We start from the raw sequence: 17446 nt of genomic DNA, 5'->3' as shown, positions 1-17446 counted from the left end.
GGTCGGTCACATTATAATAGAGACAGTAGATCTAGCTGGTCTGTCATATTATTATAGAGACAGTCGATCTAGCTGGTCTGTCATATTATAATAGATACAGTATATCTAGATGGTCTGTCATAATATAATAGAGACAGTAGATCTAGCTGGTCTGTCATATTATAATAGATACAGTAAATCTAGCTGGTCTGTCATATTATTATAGAGACGGTAGATCTACCTGGTCTGTCGTAATATAATAGAGACAGTATATCTAGATGGTATGTCATAATATAATAGAGACAGTAGATCTAGCTGGTCTGTCATATTATAATAGAGACAATAGATCTAGCTGGTCGGTCACATTATAATAGAGACAGTAGATCTAGCTGGTCTGTCATAATATAATAGCGACAGTAGATCTAGCTGGTCTGTCATATTATAATAGAGACAGTAGATCTAGCTGGCCTGTCATAATATAATAGAGACAGCATATCTAGCTGGTCTGTCATATTATTATAGATACAGTATATCTAGATGGTCTGTCATAATATAATAGAGACAGTAAATCTAGCTGGTCTGTCATATTATAATAGAGACAGTAGATCTAGCTGGTCTGTCATAATACAATAGAGACAGTAGATCTAGCTGGTCTGTCATAATGTAATAGAGACAGCATATCTAGCTGGTCTGTCATAATACAATAGAGACAGTATATATAGTTGGTCTGTCATATTATAATAGAGACAGTAGATCTAGCGTGTCTGTCACATTATAATAGAGACAGTAGATCTAGCTGGTCTGTCATAATATAATAGCGACAGTAGATCTAGCTGGTCTGTCATATTATAATAGAAACAGTAGATCTAGCTGGCCTGTCATAATATAATAGAGACAGCATATCTAGCTGGTCTGTCATATTATTATAGAGACAGTCGATCTAGCTGGTCTGTCATATTATAATAGAGACAATAGATCTAGCTGGTCTGTCATATTATTATAGAGACAGTAGATCTAGCTGGTCTGTCATATTATAATTTAGACAATAGATCTAGCTGGTCTCTCATATTAATAATAGAGACAGGAAATCTAGTTGGTCTGTCATATTATAATAGATACATTAGATCTAGCTGGTCTGTCATATTATAATAGAGACAGCATATCTAGCTTATCTGTCATATTATAATAGAGACAGTAGATCTAGCTGGTCTGTCATAAGGTAATAGAGACAGTAAGTATTGCTGGTCTGTCATAATATAATAGCGACATTAGATCTAGCTGGTCTTTCATAATATAATAGAGACAGTAGATCTAGCTGGCCTGTCATAATATAATAGAGACAGCATATCTAGCTGGTCTGTCATATTATTATAGAGACAGTCGATCTAGCTGGTCTGTCATATTATAATAGATACAGTATATATAGATGGTCTGTCATAATATAATAGAGACAGTAGATCTAGCTGGTCTGTCATATTATAATAGAGACAGTAGATCTAGCTGGTCTGTCATATTATAATAGAGACAGTAGATCTAGCTGGTCTGTCATATTATTATAGAGACAGTCGATCTAGCTGGTCTGTCATATTATAATAGATACAGTATATCTAGATGGTCTGTCATAATATAATAGAGACAGTAGATCTAGCTGGTCTGTCATATTATAATAGATACAGTAAATCTAGCTGGTCTGTCATATTATTATAGAGACGGTAGATCTACATGGTCTGTCGTAATATAATAGAGACAGTATATCTAGATGGTCTGTCATAATATAATAGAGACAGTAGATCTAGCTGGTCTGTCATATTATAATAGAGACAATAGATCTAGCTGGTCGGTCACATTATAATAGAGACAGTAGATCTAGCTGGTCTGTCATAATATAATAGCGACAGTAGATCTAGCTGGTCTGTCATATTATAATAGAGACAGTAGCTCTAGCTGGCCTGTCATTATATAATAGAGACAGCATATCTAGCTGGTCTGTCATATTATAATAGAGACAGTAGATCTAGCTGGTCTGTCATAATACAATTGAGACAGTAGATCTAGCTGGTCTGTCAAATAATAATAGAGACAGTAGATCTAGCTGGTCTGTCATAATACAATAGAGACAGTAGATCTAGCTGGTCTGTCATATTATTATAGAGACAGTCGATCTAGCTGGTCTGTCATATTATAATAGAGACAGTAGATCTAGCTGGTCTGTCATAATACAATTGAGACAGTAGAACTAGCTGGTCTGTCAAATAATAATAGAGACAGTAGATCTAGCTGGTCTGTCATAATGTAATAGAGACAGCATATCTAGCTGGTCTGTCGTATTATAATAGCGACAGTAGATCTAGCTGGTCTGTCATATTATAATAGAGACAGTAGATCTAGCTGGCCTGTCATAATATAATAGAGACAGCATATCTAGCTGGTCTGTCATATTATTATAGATACAGTATATCTAGATGGTCTGTCATAATATAATAGAGACAGTAAATGTAGCTGATCTGTCATATTATAATAGAGACAGTAGATCTAGCTGGTCTGTCATATTATTATAGAGACAGAAGATCTAGCTGGTCTGTCATAATGTAATAGAGACAGCATATCTAGCTGGTCTGTCATAATCTAATAGAGACAGTAGATCTAGCTGGTCTGTCATATTATAATATAGACAATAGATCTAGCTGGTCTCTCATATGATAATAGAGACAGGAAATCTAGTTGGTCTGTCATATTATAATAGAGACAGTAGGTCTAGTTGGTCTGTCATATTATAATAGATACAGTATATCTAGTTGGTCTGTCATAATGTAATAGAGACAGCATTTCTAGCTGGTCTGCCATATTATTATAGAGACAGTAGATCTAGCTGGTCTGACATATTATAATAGAGACAATAGATCTAGCTTGTCTGTCATATTATAATAGAGACAGCATATCTAGCTGGTCTGTCATATTATTATAGAGACAGTAGATCTAGATGGTCTGTCATATTATAATAGATACAGTAGATCTAGCTGGCCTGTCATAATATAATAGAGACAGCATATCTAGCTGGTCTGTCATATTATTATAGAGACGGTAGATCTAGCTGGTCTGTCATATTATAATAGATACAGTAAATCTAGATGGTCTGTCATAAGATTATAGAGACGGTAGATCTACCTGGTCGGTCATAATATAATAGAGACAGTAGATCTAGCTGGTCTGTCATAATACAATAGAGACAGTAGATCTAGCTGGTCTGTCATATTATAATAGAGACAGTAGATCTAGCTGGTCGGTCACATTATAATAGAGACAGTAGATCTAGCTGGTCTGTCATATTATAATAGATACAGTAAATCTAGCTGGTCTGTCATATTATTATAGAGACGGTAGATCTACCTGGTCTGTCGTAATATAATAGAGACAGTATATCTAGATGGTATGTCATAATATAATAGAGACAGTAGATCTAGCTGGTCTGTCATATTATAATAGAGACAATAGATCTAGCTGGTCGGTCACATTATAATAGAGACAGTAGATCTAGCTGGTCTGGCGGCGTTCGTGCCCTGGGCAGAGATGGCCCAGAACTCGCTCCGCCACTCCTCCACTTACCTCTCCGCCTTCCAGTGTGTACTGGGGTATCAGCCAGTTCTGGCTCCTTGGCATCAGAGTCAGACCGAGGCTCCTGCGGTAGACGACTGGTTTTGGCGCGTGGAGGAGACATGGGATGCCGCTCATGGTCACCTTCAATGCATCTTGCTGTGCCAGAAAGCCAGCGCAGACCTTCACCGCAGTGAGGCCCCGGAGTCCTACAAACCTGAGTCAGGTTTGTAGGACTCCTTGCTCGCACACGCTTTTTCAGTTCTGCCCACAAATTGTCTATGGGATTGAGGTCAGGGCGTTGTGATGGCCACTCCAATACCTTGACTTAGTTGTCCTTTAGCCATTTTGCCACAACTTTGGAAGTATGCTTGGGGTCATTGTCCATTTGGAAGACCCATTTGCAAACAAGCTTTAACTTTCTGATTGATGTCTTGAGATGTTGCTTCAATATATCCATATAACTTTCCATCCTCATGTTACCATCTATTTTGTGAAGTGCACCAGTCCCTCCTGTAGCAAAGCACCCCCACATGATGCTGCCACCCCCGTGCTTCACGGTTGGGATGATGTTCTTCGGCTTGCAAGGCTCCCCGTTTTTCCTCCAAACTTAACGATGGTCATTATGGCCAAACAGTTGTATTTTTGTTTCATCAGACCAGAGGACATTTCTCCAAAAAGTACCATCTTTGTCCCCATGTGCAGTTGCAAACCATAGTCTGGCTTTTTTTTATAGCGGTTTTGGAGCAGTGGCTTCTTCCTTGCTGAGCGGCCTTTCAGGTTATGTCGATATAAGACTTATTTTTCTGTGGATATAGATACTTTTGTTCCTGTTTCCTCCAGCATGTCACGGCTGTCTGAAGGACTGGACCAAGGTGCAGCATGGTAAGCGTACATTACCTCTATTGAAAATGACGCCGACAAAACAAAGAACAAAACCCAAACCGTGAAGCTTTGGGCTATGTGCCCTGAACAAAGACAAAGTTAACTTGCCACAAAAGGGTACCTAAGTATGGTTCTCAATCAGAGACAACGATAGACAGCTGTCCCTGATTGAGAACCATACCAGGCCAAGACATAGAAACACAAAACATAGAAAAAAGGGCATTGGCGTGACACAGCATCTTCACAAGGTCCTTTGCTGTTGTTCTGGGATTGATTTGCACTTTTCGCACCAAAGTACGTTCATCTCTAGGAAACAGAACACGTCTTCTTCACGAGTGGTATGACGGCTGCGTGGTCCCATGGTGTTTATACTTGCGTACTATTGTTTGTACAGATGAACGTGGTACCTTCAGGCATTTGTAAATTGCTCCCAAGGATGAACCAGACTTGTGGAGGTCTACTTGTGGAGGTCTCGACTGATTTCTTTTGATTTTCCCATGATATCAAGCAAAGAGGCACTGTGTTTGAAGGTAGGCCTTGAAATACATCCATAGGCACACCTCCAATTGACTCAAATGATGTCAATTAGCCTATCAGAATCTTCTAAAGCCATTACATCATTTTCAGGAATTTGCCAAGCTGTTTAAAGGCACAGTCAACTTAGTGTATGTAAACTTCTGACCCACTGGAATTGTGATGCAGTGAAATAATCTGTCTGTAAACAATTGTTGGAAAACAAAGTAGATGTCCTATCCGACTTGCCAAAACTATAGTTTGTTAATTAACAAGACATTTGTGGAGTGGTTGAAAAACTAGTTTTATTGACTCCAACCTAAGTGTATGTAATCTTCCGACTTCAACTGTATTTGAAAGTGGATTCTCTGCCCTCACGTGCATGAAAACTAAATACAGACACAGACTGTGTGTTGAAAGTTATTTAAGAATGAGACTCTCTCCAATACAAACCTAACATTGCAGAGTTATGTGCATCCTTTCAAGCACAACCTTGTCATTAACCTGTGGCAAGTTATTCACAATTTTTAAATAACATATAGGGTTTTATATGTAAGATGGCTAAATAAAGAGCAAAATGATTGGTTATTGTTATTATTTGTGCCCTGGTCCTATAAGAGCTCTGTCACTTCCCAGGAGCCGGGTTGTGACAAAAACTCACACTCATTCTCATGTTTAATAAATGTATTGTATAGTGTGTGTGTGGCAGGCTTATAATGATGGCAAAAAACAACATTTGAGAGCGCGCTGACCCTGGTGCTAGAGGGGGTGTAGGTGACCCTGGTGCTAGAGGGGGTACAGCTGACCCTGGTGCTAGAGGGGGTACAGCTGACCCTGGTGCTAGAGGGGGTACAGCTGACCCTGGTGCTAGAGGGGGTACAGGTGACCCTGGTGCTAGAGGGGGTACAGCTGACCCTGGTGCTAGTGGGGGTACAGCTGACCCTGGTGCTAGAGGGGGTACAGCTGACCCTGGTGCTAGAGGGGGTACAGCTGACCCTGGTGCTAGAGGGGGTACAGCTGACCCTGGTGCTAGAGGGGATACAGGTGACCCTGGTGCTAGAGGGGGTACAGCTGACCCTGGTGCTAGAGGGGGTACAGCTGACCCTGGTGCTTGAGGGGGTACAGCTGACCCTGGTGCTAGAGGGGGTACAGTTGACCCTGGTGCTAGAGGGGGTACAGCTGACCCTGGTGCTAGTGGGGGTACAGCTGACCCTTGTGCTAGAGTGGGTACAGCTGACCCTTGTGCTAGAGTGGGTACAGCTGACCCTGGTGCTAGAGGGGGTACAGCTGACCCTGGTGCTAGAGGGGGTACAGCTGACCCTGGTGCTAGAGGGGGTACAGCTGACCCTGGTGCTAGAGGGGGTACAGCTGACCCTGGTGCTAGAGGGGGTACAGCTGACCCTGGTGCTAGAGGGGGTACAGGTGACCCTGGTGCTAGAGGGGGTACAGCTGACCCTGGTGCTAGAGGGGGTACAGCTGACCCTGGTGCTAGAGGGGGTACAGGTGACCCTGGTGCTAGAGGGGATACAGGTGACCCTGGTGCTAGAGGGGGTACAGCTGACCCTGGTGCTAGAGGGGGTACAGCTGACCCTGGTGCTAGAGAGGGTACAGCTGACCCTGGTGCTAGAGGGGGTACAGGTGACCCTGGTGCTAGAGGGGGTACAGCTGACCCTGGTGCTAGAGGGGGTACAGCTGACCCTGGTGCTAGAGGGGGTACAGGTGACCCTGGTGCTAGAGGGGATACAGGTGACCCTGGTGCTAGAGGGGGTACAGCTGACCCTGGTGCTAGAGGGGGTACAGATGACCCTGGTGCTAGAGGGGGTACAGCTGACCCTGGTGCTAGAGGGGGTACAGGTGACCCTGGTGCTAGAGGGGGTACAGCTGACCCTGGTGCTAGAGGGGGTACAGCTGACCCTGGTGCTAGAGGGGGTACAGCTGACCCTGGTGCTAGAGGGGGTACAGCTGACCCTGGTGCTAGAGGGGGTACAGCTGACCCTGGTGCTAGAGGGGGTACAGCTGACCCTGGTGCTAGAGGGGGTACAGCTGACCCTGGTGCTAGAGGGGGTACAGCTGACCCTGGTGCTAGAGGGGGTACAGCTGACCCTGGTGCTAGAGGGGGTACAGGTGACCCTGGTGCTAGAGGGGGTACAGCTGACCCTGGTGCTAGAGGGGGTACAGCTGACCCTGGTGCTAGAGGGGGTACAGCTGACCCTGGTGCTAGAGGGGGTACAGATGACCCTGGTGCTAGAGGGGGTACAGATGACCCTGGTGCTAGAGGGGGTACAGCTGACCCTGGTGCTAGAGGGGGTACAGGTGACCCTGGTGCTAGAGGGGGTACAGCTGACCCTGGTGCTAGAGGGGGTACAGCTGACCCTGGTGCTAGAGGGGGTACAGGTGACCCTGGTGCTAGAGGGGATACAGGTGACCCTGGTGCTAGAGGGGGTACAGCTGACCCTGGTGCTAGAGGGGGTACAGCTGACCCTGGTGCTAGAGGGGGTACAGGTGACCCTGGTGCTAGAGGGGGTACAGCTGACCCTGGTGCTAGAGGGGGTACAGCTGACCCTGGTGCTAGAGGGGGTACAGCTGACCCTGGTGCTAGAGGGGTTACAGCTGACCCTGGTGCTAGAGGGCATACAGCTGACCCTGGTGCTAGAGGGGGTACAGCTGACCCTGGTGCTAGAGGGGATACAGCTGACCCTGGTGCTAGAGGGGGTACGCAGCTAGAGGTTGAATGTTTGAAGGGGTACGGGACTATAAAAAGTTTGGGAACCACTGCGCATAGATAAAATGCAATTGTGTTCATGGTCTGTTGCTTATTCCTGCCCATATCATAACCCCACTGCCACCATTGGGCACTCTGTTCACAACGTTGACATCAGCAAACTGCACACAGTGTCTGCTATCTGCCTGGTACAGTTGAAACCGGGATTCATCCATGAAGAGCACTCTACTCCAGCGTGCCAGTGGCCATTGAAGGTGAGCATTTGCCCACTGAAGTCGGTTACGAACTGCAGTCATGTCAAGACCCTGGTGAGGACGAAGAGCATGCAAATGAGCTTCCCTGAGACGGTTTCTGACAGTTTGTGCAGAAATTCTTTGGTTGTGCAAACCCACAGTTTCATCAGCTGTCCAGGTGGCCGGTCTCAAACGATCCCGCAGGTGAAGACTATATATACAAACTCTCTATATATAAACTCTCTATATATAGACTCTCTATATGTCACGCCTTGGTCATTGTATTTTGTGTTTTCGTTATATATTTGGTCAGGCCAGGGTGTGAAATGGGTTTATGTTATTGTATTTTCGTATTGGGGTTTGTAGTATTTGGGATCGCGGCTGATTAGGGCTGTTGTGTAGGCTTGGCTGCCTGAGGCGGTTCTCAATCAGAGTCAGGTGATTCTCGTTGTCTCTGATTGGGAACCGTATTTAGGTAGCCTGGTTTCACTGTGTATTTCGTGGGTGATTGTTCCTGTCTCTGTGTAGTTTCACCAGATAGGCTGTAATAGGTTTCACGTTCCGTTTGTTGTTTTGTATTTGTAGAAGTTATTTCATGTATCGCGATCTCTTCATTAAAGACATGAGTAACAACCACGCTGCATTTCGGTCCGACTCTCTTTAGACAAACGAAGAACGCCGTTACACTAAATGTAAACTCTAGATATAAACTATATATATAAACTCTGTCGTGTCTTTGGCTATGCCGGACTAAGTGATATGACATGTTATTCTATAAAATCATTTCTCCGTAATTGAGCTAATCATGTAAATGTAATTAACTAGAGAGTCGGGCACCACAAAATAATGTTTATAGAGCTGTCATCTTCTGAATAAACTCTTAAAGACCTAGTAATATTTTACATCAATAGCAGTCAATATTAATCGTCACCTTAATTCAGTCTCATCTGAAAGATGTAAATTCTTGGTTATCTTGTCATAAACCTACCCCCAGGCCAACGTCATGACAACTCTCTATATATAAACTCTCTGTATATAGACTCTATATATATAGACTCTATATATATATATAAACTCTATATACTCACTATATATAAACTCTCTCTATATATAAACTCTCTCTATATATAAACTCTCTATATATAAACTGTCTCTATATATATATAAACTCTCTCTATATATATAAACTCTCTATATATAGACTCTCTATATATAGACTCTCTCTATATAAACTCTCTCTCTATATATATAAACTCTCTCTATATATATAAACTCTTTCTATATATAAACTCTCTCTATATATAAACTCTCTCTCTATATATAAACTCTCTATATATATATAAACTCTCTATATATATATAAACTCTCTCTATATATATAAACTCTCTCTATATATATATAAACTCTCTCTCTATATATATAAACTCTATATATATAAACTCTCTATATATAAACTCTCTATATATAAACTCTATATATATAAACTCTCTCTATATATATAAACTCTCTATATATAAACTCTCTCTCTATATATAAACTCTCTCTATATATATAAACTCTCTCTATATATAAACTCTCTCTATATATATAAACTCTCTCTATATATAAACTCTCTCTATATATATAAACTCTCTCTATATATAAACTCTCTATATATAAACTCTCTCTATATGGACTCTCTCTCTATATATAAACTCTCTCTATATATATATATAAACTCTCTCTATATATAAACTCTTTCTATATATAAACTCTCTATATTTCAACTCTCTCTTTATATATATAAACTCTCTCTCTATATAAACTCTATATATAAACTCTCTCTATATGGACTCTCTATATATAAACTCTCTCTATATATAAACTCTCTCTATATATAAACTCTTTCTATATATAAACTCTCTCTATATAAACTCTCTCTATATATATAAACTCTCTATATATATAAACTCTCTGTATATATATAAACTCTCTCTATATAAACTCTCTATATATAAACTCTCTCTATATATAAACTCTCTCTATATATAAACTCTCTATATATAAACTCTCTCTATATGGACTCTCTATATATATAAACTCTCTCTCTATATATAAACTCTCTCTATATAAACTCTCTCTATATATAAACTCTATATATATATATATAAACTCTCTCTATATATAAACTCTCTCTATATATAAACTCTCTCTATATATAAACTCTATATATATATATAAACTCTCTCTATATATAAACTCTCTCTCTATATATAAACTCTCTATATATAAACTCTCTCTATATGGACTCTCTCTCTATATATAAACTCTCTATATATAAACTCTCTCTATATGGACTCTCTCTATATATATAAACTCTCTCTATATATAAACTCTCTATATATAAACTCTCTCTATATGGACTCTCTATATATAAACTCTCTCTATATATAGACTCTATATATATATAAACTCTATATATATATAAACTCTATATATAGACTATATATAAACTCTCTCTATATAAACTCTCTATATACAGACTCTCTATATATAAACTCTCTATATATAAACACTCTACATATAAACTCTCTACATATAAACTCTCTACATATAAACTCTCTATATATAAACTCTCTATATACAGACTCTCTATATATAAACACTCTATATATAAACTCTCTACATATAAATATATATAAAATCTCTCTATATAAACTCTCTATATATAAACTCTCTACATATAAACTCTCTACATATAAACTATATATATATATAATCTCTCTATATAAATTCTCTACATATAAACTCTCTACATATAAATATATATAAAATCTCTCTATATAAACTCTCTACATATAAATATATATAAAATCTCTCTATATAAACTCTCTATATATAAACTCTATATAAACACTCTATATATAAACTCTCTACATATAAACTCTATATATATAATCTCTCTATATAAACTCTCTACATATAAACTCTATATATATAATCTCTCTATATAAACTCTCTACATATAAACTCTATATATATAATCTCTCTATATAAATTCTCTACATATAAACTCTAGATATAAAATCTCTCTATATAAACTCTCTATATATCAACTATCTCTTTATAACTCTATATCTATATAAACTCTCTCTATATAAACTCTCTCTATATAACTCTCTCTATATAAACTCTCTCTATATAAACTCTCTCTATATAAACTCTCTATATATCAACTATCTCTTTATAACTCTATATCTATATAAACTCTCTCTATATAAACTCTCTCTATATAACTCTCTATATATAAACTCTATATGAACAGACATCAGTAACTCTATACCTTTGGCCAAATGTATTTAAGTTAATCAGTGTCGCTGCAACACAACACACAGCTGTTACATCCTGACCATAGAAAGCCTTTATTTTCTATGGTGGAGTATGTCAGGGCGTGACTGGGGGGGTGTTCTAGTTTATTATTTCTATGTGTAGTCTAGTTTTTGTATTTATATGTTGGCCTGGTATGGTTCCCAATCAGAGGCAGCTGTCTATCGTTGTCTCTGATTGGGCATCCTATTTAAGCAGCCTTTTCCCACCTGTTGTTTGTGGGATTGTGGGATTTGTATTGTTGCTTTTGAGCCCTACTAGGCTGTACGTTTGTGTGTTTCTCTTTATTGTTTTGTTGCTGGTTCCCTTTAAATAAATGATGAAGAACCCAAACCACGCTGCGCCTTGGTCCGGTCCTTATAACGATCATGACAGAAGATCCCACCACAAACGGACCAAGCAGCGTGGTCAGGAGGAGCGGACATCCTGGGCCCGGGAGAAAAAGGACATCATGGACGTGGGAAGAAATTATGGCAGGAGATAAGACCCTGCCATGGAAGCAGGCAGAGGCAGCGAAGGAGGATCAACGGCGACTCCGAAGTTCACGACCACGACGGAAGCCCGAGAGGCACCCTCAAAAATTTTTGGGGGGGAACACGGGTTGGTCGGCGAAGCCGAGGGTCGAGTCTGAGAGCGAAGAGGGATATTGGGATAGACTGAGCGAGGAGTATTGTGAGATAGTTGAGGGGAGTGATGAGGTAGAGTAGATTATTTGGTGTCAGGAGCAAAACAGTCGCCGTGAGGAGCGTGGGACCAGTCAGGCACCATGTTTTGCTGAGATACGCAATGTGTCTCCAGTGCGCGTCCACAGCCCGGGGCGTTCTGTGCCAGCTCCTCACACTTGCCGTGCGAAAGTGAGAATCCAGCCAGGACGAGTTGTGCCGGCTCAGCGCTCCTGGTCTCCAGTACACCTCCTCGGTCCAGGATGTGTCGCCAGTGCGCCTTCCCAGTCCACTGCATCCTGTGTCAGCGCGCCACACTTGCTGGACTAAAGTGAGCATCCAGCCAGGACGCTTTGTGCCAGCGCTACGCTCCAGACCTCCAGTGCGCCTCCACGGCCAAGTATATCCTGCGCCGGCCATACGTACTGTGTCTCCAGTGTGCCTCCACAGTCCAGTACGTCCTGTGCTTCCTCCCTGCACTCGCCCTGAGGTGCTTGTCATCAGCCCGGTGCCACCTGTACCGGTCCCACGCATCAGGCATCCAGTGCGCCTCCACAGTCCAGAACCTCCAACGACGGTCCACAGTCCGGAACCTCCCAATCAGATTTAAATAAATTATGATGAACCCAAATCACGCTGCGCCTTGGTCCACTTATAACGATCGTGACAACAGCACACATTCCATCAGGAAATAAATGATGAAGGACCCTTCCTTCCCATGGCTATGATTCTATCAGGAAATAAATGATGAAGGACCCTTCCTTCCCATGGCTATGATTCTATCAGGAAATAAATGATAAAGGACCCTTCTCAAGGCTATGATTCTATGAGGAAATAAATGATGAAGGATCCTTCTCAAGGCTATGATTCTATCAGGAAATAAATGATGAAGTGCAACACTGGAGAGATGGTAGTTGCAGACTCATGTCTATCAGAGCAGAGAGAGGAAAAGAGATCTCATTCTGGTTCCGTAAGAGATACAGGCAAGCTTCTCTCTCTCACACCACAGCAACTGCCATGAGTTGGTCTCTAGGTTACAATAAACCCGGGCTAGGCCCAGCCCGAATAAATTCTTAGAAAATCAGGTGCGGGCTGAAAATCTACATTTTCACATTAGGCTGTATTTTTGGGGGGGCACTCGAATTAACTCTGACCGCTTTTATTCAAATTTGTACAATGCTAACATTGAAAAAAATGTCATGCCAAGAAAGGTAACGGATCCTCACAAATAGTTCCTGAATGAAACAGGATCCTGCTCAAATTAAGCACTGGATGTAGGGAATTTCTTGATTCATTTTCCTTTTTTCAAGCAAAGTATAAAGGAGTTATACTCCAGTCTAGTTGGTGGCGGTAATGCAACGTTTATTGGAGGCCAACCGCCGTTAAACCTAATCAAAGGAGGAGAAGAAGAAGCCGCGTCTCCTCTGTTTCAGGTCATCTGATCAGGAAGTAAACAGTTTGTTTTGGCGCTAAACTTCCTTCCTTGTTATTCCTCTGAAACTTTCCTCAGCTTTTGGAAATATGGCCAGCTTCCATCAGAAAATAAAAACAAGCGTACCGGAAGAAACCAAGAGCAGTCTGACTGAAAAAGATTTGCAGAAGTGGGGTTTGCAAGGTTTGTGGTGGGGAGTGGGGGCAAAGTTAATGTAAGTTAATGATTAGCCTACGACAGAGACTGATTCAGGCATGTACCGCCAACTCAACAGAGCCCTGCCCAACACTCAGGACTGTAGTGTTGGTAGTCTGTAGTAGCTACCTACCTAACGTGTTAGTAAGCACTGGCAGTGTTCCACTAGTATTTAAGCGACATTTGCGGTAGCTTGGTGGTATTAGTTGAACTCAAATCAAATTGTGTTTATCACATGCGCCGAATACAATGCTTAATTACAAGCCTTTAACCAATAATGTAGTTTTAAGAAAATGCATTTAAAAAAGTAAGAGATAAGAAATAATTAAAGAGCAGCAGTAAATAACAATAGCGAGGCTATATACAGGGGGTGTCGAGGTAATTGAGTTAAGGAAGCGCCGAGGTACAGCGCGCTATCGACTGTGCCGCAAAAGCATGCTCCAGCGTCGATTTCCGTGCTTATAAACCCAGGCTCGTTCCACTTCTCCCTCCTTTCAAGGAGCGCGTCCTCGCGCTAGCTTGCGGCTCTACGTCTTACAGGAAGGCTCTCACCGGCCAAGCCCACGCACTGTCGTGGATGCAAGGTCCGATCCCTATGTACAAGTAGGTAGAGTTAATAAAGTGACTTACGCATTGATAATAACAGAAAAGCAGCAGGGGGGGGGGGTGGCAATGCAAATAGTCTTGGTAGCCATCTGACTAGATGTTCAGGAGTCTTGTGGCTTGGGGGTAGAAGCTGTTTAGAAGCCTCTTGGACCTAGACTTGGCGCTCCGGTACTGCTTGCCGTGCGGTAGCAGAGTGAACAGTTAATGCATGACTGAGGTGGCTGGAGTCTTAGACCATTTTTAGGGCCTTCCTCTGACACCCCCTGGTATAGAGTTCCTGGATGACAGGAAGCTTGGTCCAGTGATGTACTGGGCCGTATGCACTAGCCTCTGTAGTGCCTTGCCATCATTCGCTAGAGAAAGAAATCACATCTTTGGTAGTGTTTTCAGTTGTTATATTAATTAGCTACTGTTTTTGTGTGCCTTGTAGCAGTGTAGCTAACTACTGGAACTACACTACATTCTCTGCAAAAAGAAGAAATCTGTCAGAAAATGCAATCATTTCCTTTCTTTTTTGAAATCAGACCATGCCTAACTGAAATAGGATAAACTACAGATTCTGTTAACTGAGTCTAGAGCGCTGAACTGAGTCTAGAGCGCTGAACTGAGTCTAGAGCGCTGAACTGAGTCTATGTAACAGTATAATTTTAAACCGTCCCCTCGCGCGAACCAGGGATCTTCTGCACACATCAACAACAGTCACCCACAAAGCGTCGTTACCCATCGCTCCACAAAAGCCGCGGCCCTTGCAAGGGGAAACACTACTTCAAGGTCTCAGAGCAAGTGACGTAACCGATTGAAACGCTATTTAGCGCACACCGCTAACTAAGCTAGCCGTTTCACATCCGTTACATCTAGAGCGATGAACTGAGTCTAGAGCAATGAACTGAGTCTAGAGCGCTCTGCATTGCCATTTGTATTCTATGACGTTCAGTAAACTACACTGCTCAAAAAAACAAAGGGAACACTAAAATAACACATCCTAGATCTGAATTAATGAAATTTTCTTATTAAATACTTTTTTATTTACATAGTTGAATGTGCTGACAACAAAATCACACAAAATGATCAATGGAAATCAAATTTACCAACCCATGGAGGTCTGGATTTGGAGTCACACTCAAAATTAAAGTGGAAAACCACACTACAGGCTGATCCAACTTTGATGTAATGTCCTTAAAACAAGTCAAAATGAGGCTCAGTAGTGTGTGTGGCCTCCACGTGCCTGTATGACCTCCCTACAACGCCTGGGCATGCTCCTGATGAGGTGGCGGATGGTCTCCTGAGGGATCTCCTCCCAGACCTGGACTAAAGCATCCGCCAACTCCTGGACAGTCTGTGGTGCAACGTGGCGTTGGTGGATGGAGCGAGACATGATGTCCCAGATGTGCTCAATTGGATTCAGGTCTGGGGAACGGGCGGGCCAGTCCATAGCATCAATGCCTTCCTCTTGCAGGAACTGCTGACACACTCCAGCCATATGAGGTCTAGCATTGTCTTGCATTAGGAGGAACCCAGGGCCAACCGCACCAGCATATGGTCTCACAAGGGGTCTGAGGATCTCATCTCGGTACCTAATGGCAGTCAGGCTACCTCTGGTGAGCACATGGAGGGCTGTGCGGCCCCCCAAAGAAATACCACCCCACACCATGACTGACCCACCGCCAAACCGGTCATGCTGGAGGATGTTGCAGGCAGCAGAACGTTCTCCATGGCATCTCCAGACTGTCACATGTGCTCAGTGTGGACCTGCTTTCATCTGTGAAGAGCACAGGGCGCCAGTGGCAAATGCCAAACGTCCTGTAAGTACAACCCCCACCTGTGGACGTCGGGCCCTCATACCACCCTCATGGAGTCTGTTTCTGACCGTTTGAGCAGACACATGCACATTTGTGGCCTGCTGGAGGTCATTTTGCACGGCTCTGGCAGTGCTCCTCCTTGCACAAATGCGGAGGTAGCGGTCCTGCTGCTGGGTTGTTGCTACGGCCTCCTTCACGTCTCCTGATGTACTGGCCTGTCTCCTGGTAGCGCCTCCATGCTCTGGACACTACGCTGACAGGCACAGCAAACCTTCTTGCCACAGCTCGCATTGATGTGTCATCCTGGATGAGCTGCACTACCTGAGCCACTTGTGTGGGTTGTAGACTCAGTCTCATGCTACCACTAGAGTGAAAGCACCGCCAGCATTCAAAAGTGACCAAAACATCAGCCAGGAAGCATAGGAACTGAGAAGTGGTCTGGTCACCACCTGCAGATCCACTCCTTTATTGGGGGTGTCTTGCTAATTGCCTATAATTTCCACCTGTTGTCTATTCCATTTGCACAACAGCATGTGAAATGTATTGTCAATCAGTGTTGCTTCCTAAGTGGACAGTTTGATTTCACAGAAGTGTGATTGACTTGGAGTTACATTGTGTTGTTTAAGTGTTCCCTTTATTTTTTTGAGCAGTGTTTATAGTGCTGAACATCCCCAACACTGTCAGTACATCCCCAACACTGTCAGTACATCCCCAACACTGTCAGTACACCCCCAACACTGTCAGTACATCCCCAACACTGTCAGTACATCCCCAACACTGTCAGTACATCCCCAACACTGTCAGTACATCCCCAACACTGTCAGTTTTTCCCCAACACTGTCAGTACATCCCCAACACTGTCAGTACATCCCCAACACTGTCAGTACATCCCCAACACTGTCAGTACATCCCAACACTGTCAGTACATCCCAACACTGTCAGTACATCCCCAACACTGTCAGTACATCCCCAACACTGTCAGTACATCCCCAACACTGTCAGTACACCCCCAACACTGTCAGTACATCACCGACACTGTCAGTACATCACCGACACTGTCAGTACATCCCCAACACTGTCAGTACATCCCCAACACTGTCAGTACACCCCCAACACATGTCAGTACATCACCGACACTGTCAGTACATCCCAGACACTGTCAGTACATCCCCAACACTGTCAGTACATCCCCGACACTGTCAGTACATCCCCGACACTGTCAGTACATTCCCAACACTCAGTACATCCCCAACACTGTCAGTACACCCCCAACACTGTCAGTACATCCCCAACACTGTCAGTACATCCCCAACACTGTCAGTACATCCCCAACACTGTTAGTACATCCCCAACACTGTCATTACATCCCCAACACTGTCAGTACATCCCCAACACTGTCAGTACATCCCCAACACTGTCAGTACTGTCAGTACATCCCCAACACTGTCAGTACATCCCCGACA

The 17446-nt window shown here is 42.7% G+C and overlaps 1 protein-coding gene across 1 annotated transcript in view; it reads left to right on the top strand.

Annotated features, from left to right (window-relative positions):
- Positions 1 to 13378: 13378 nt before the first annotated feature.
- Positions 13379 to 17446, top strand: part of chd1l (chromodomain helicase DNA binding protein 1-like) — a 73227-nt gene continuing 69159 nt past the window's right edge. Inside the window, exon 1 of the mRNA XM_052469095.1 lies at positions 13379 to 13566. Coding sequence (XP_052325055.1) covers positions 13473 to 13566 — 94 coding nt within the window. The 5' untranslated portion in view covers positions 13379 to 13472. The remainder of the gene's footprint in view (positions 13567 to 17446) is intronic.

This window comes from Oncorhynchus keta, chromosome 1, assembly GCF_023373465.1.
Source record: "Oncorhynchus keta strain PuntledgeMale-10-30-2019 chromosome 1, Oket_V2, whole genome shotgun sequence".
NCBI lineage: Eukaryota > Metazoa > Chordata > Actinopteri > Salmoniformes > Salmonidae > Oncorhynchus > Oncorhynchus keta.
The sequence above is the reverse complement of the archived record's forward strand: the minus strand, read 5'-3'. Positions and strand labels throughout refer to the sequence as shown.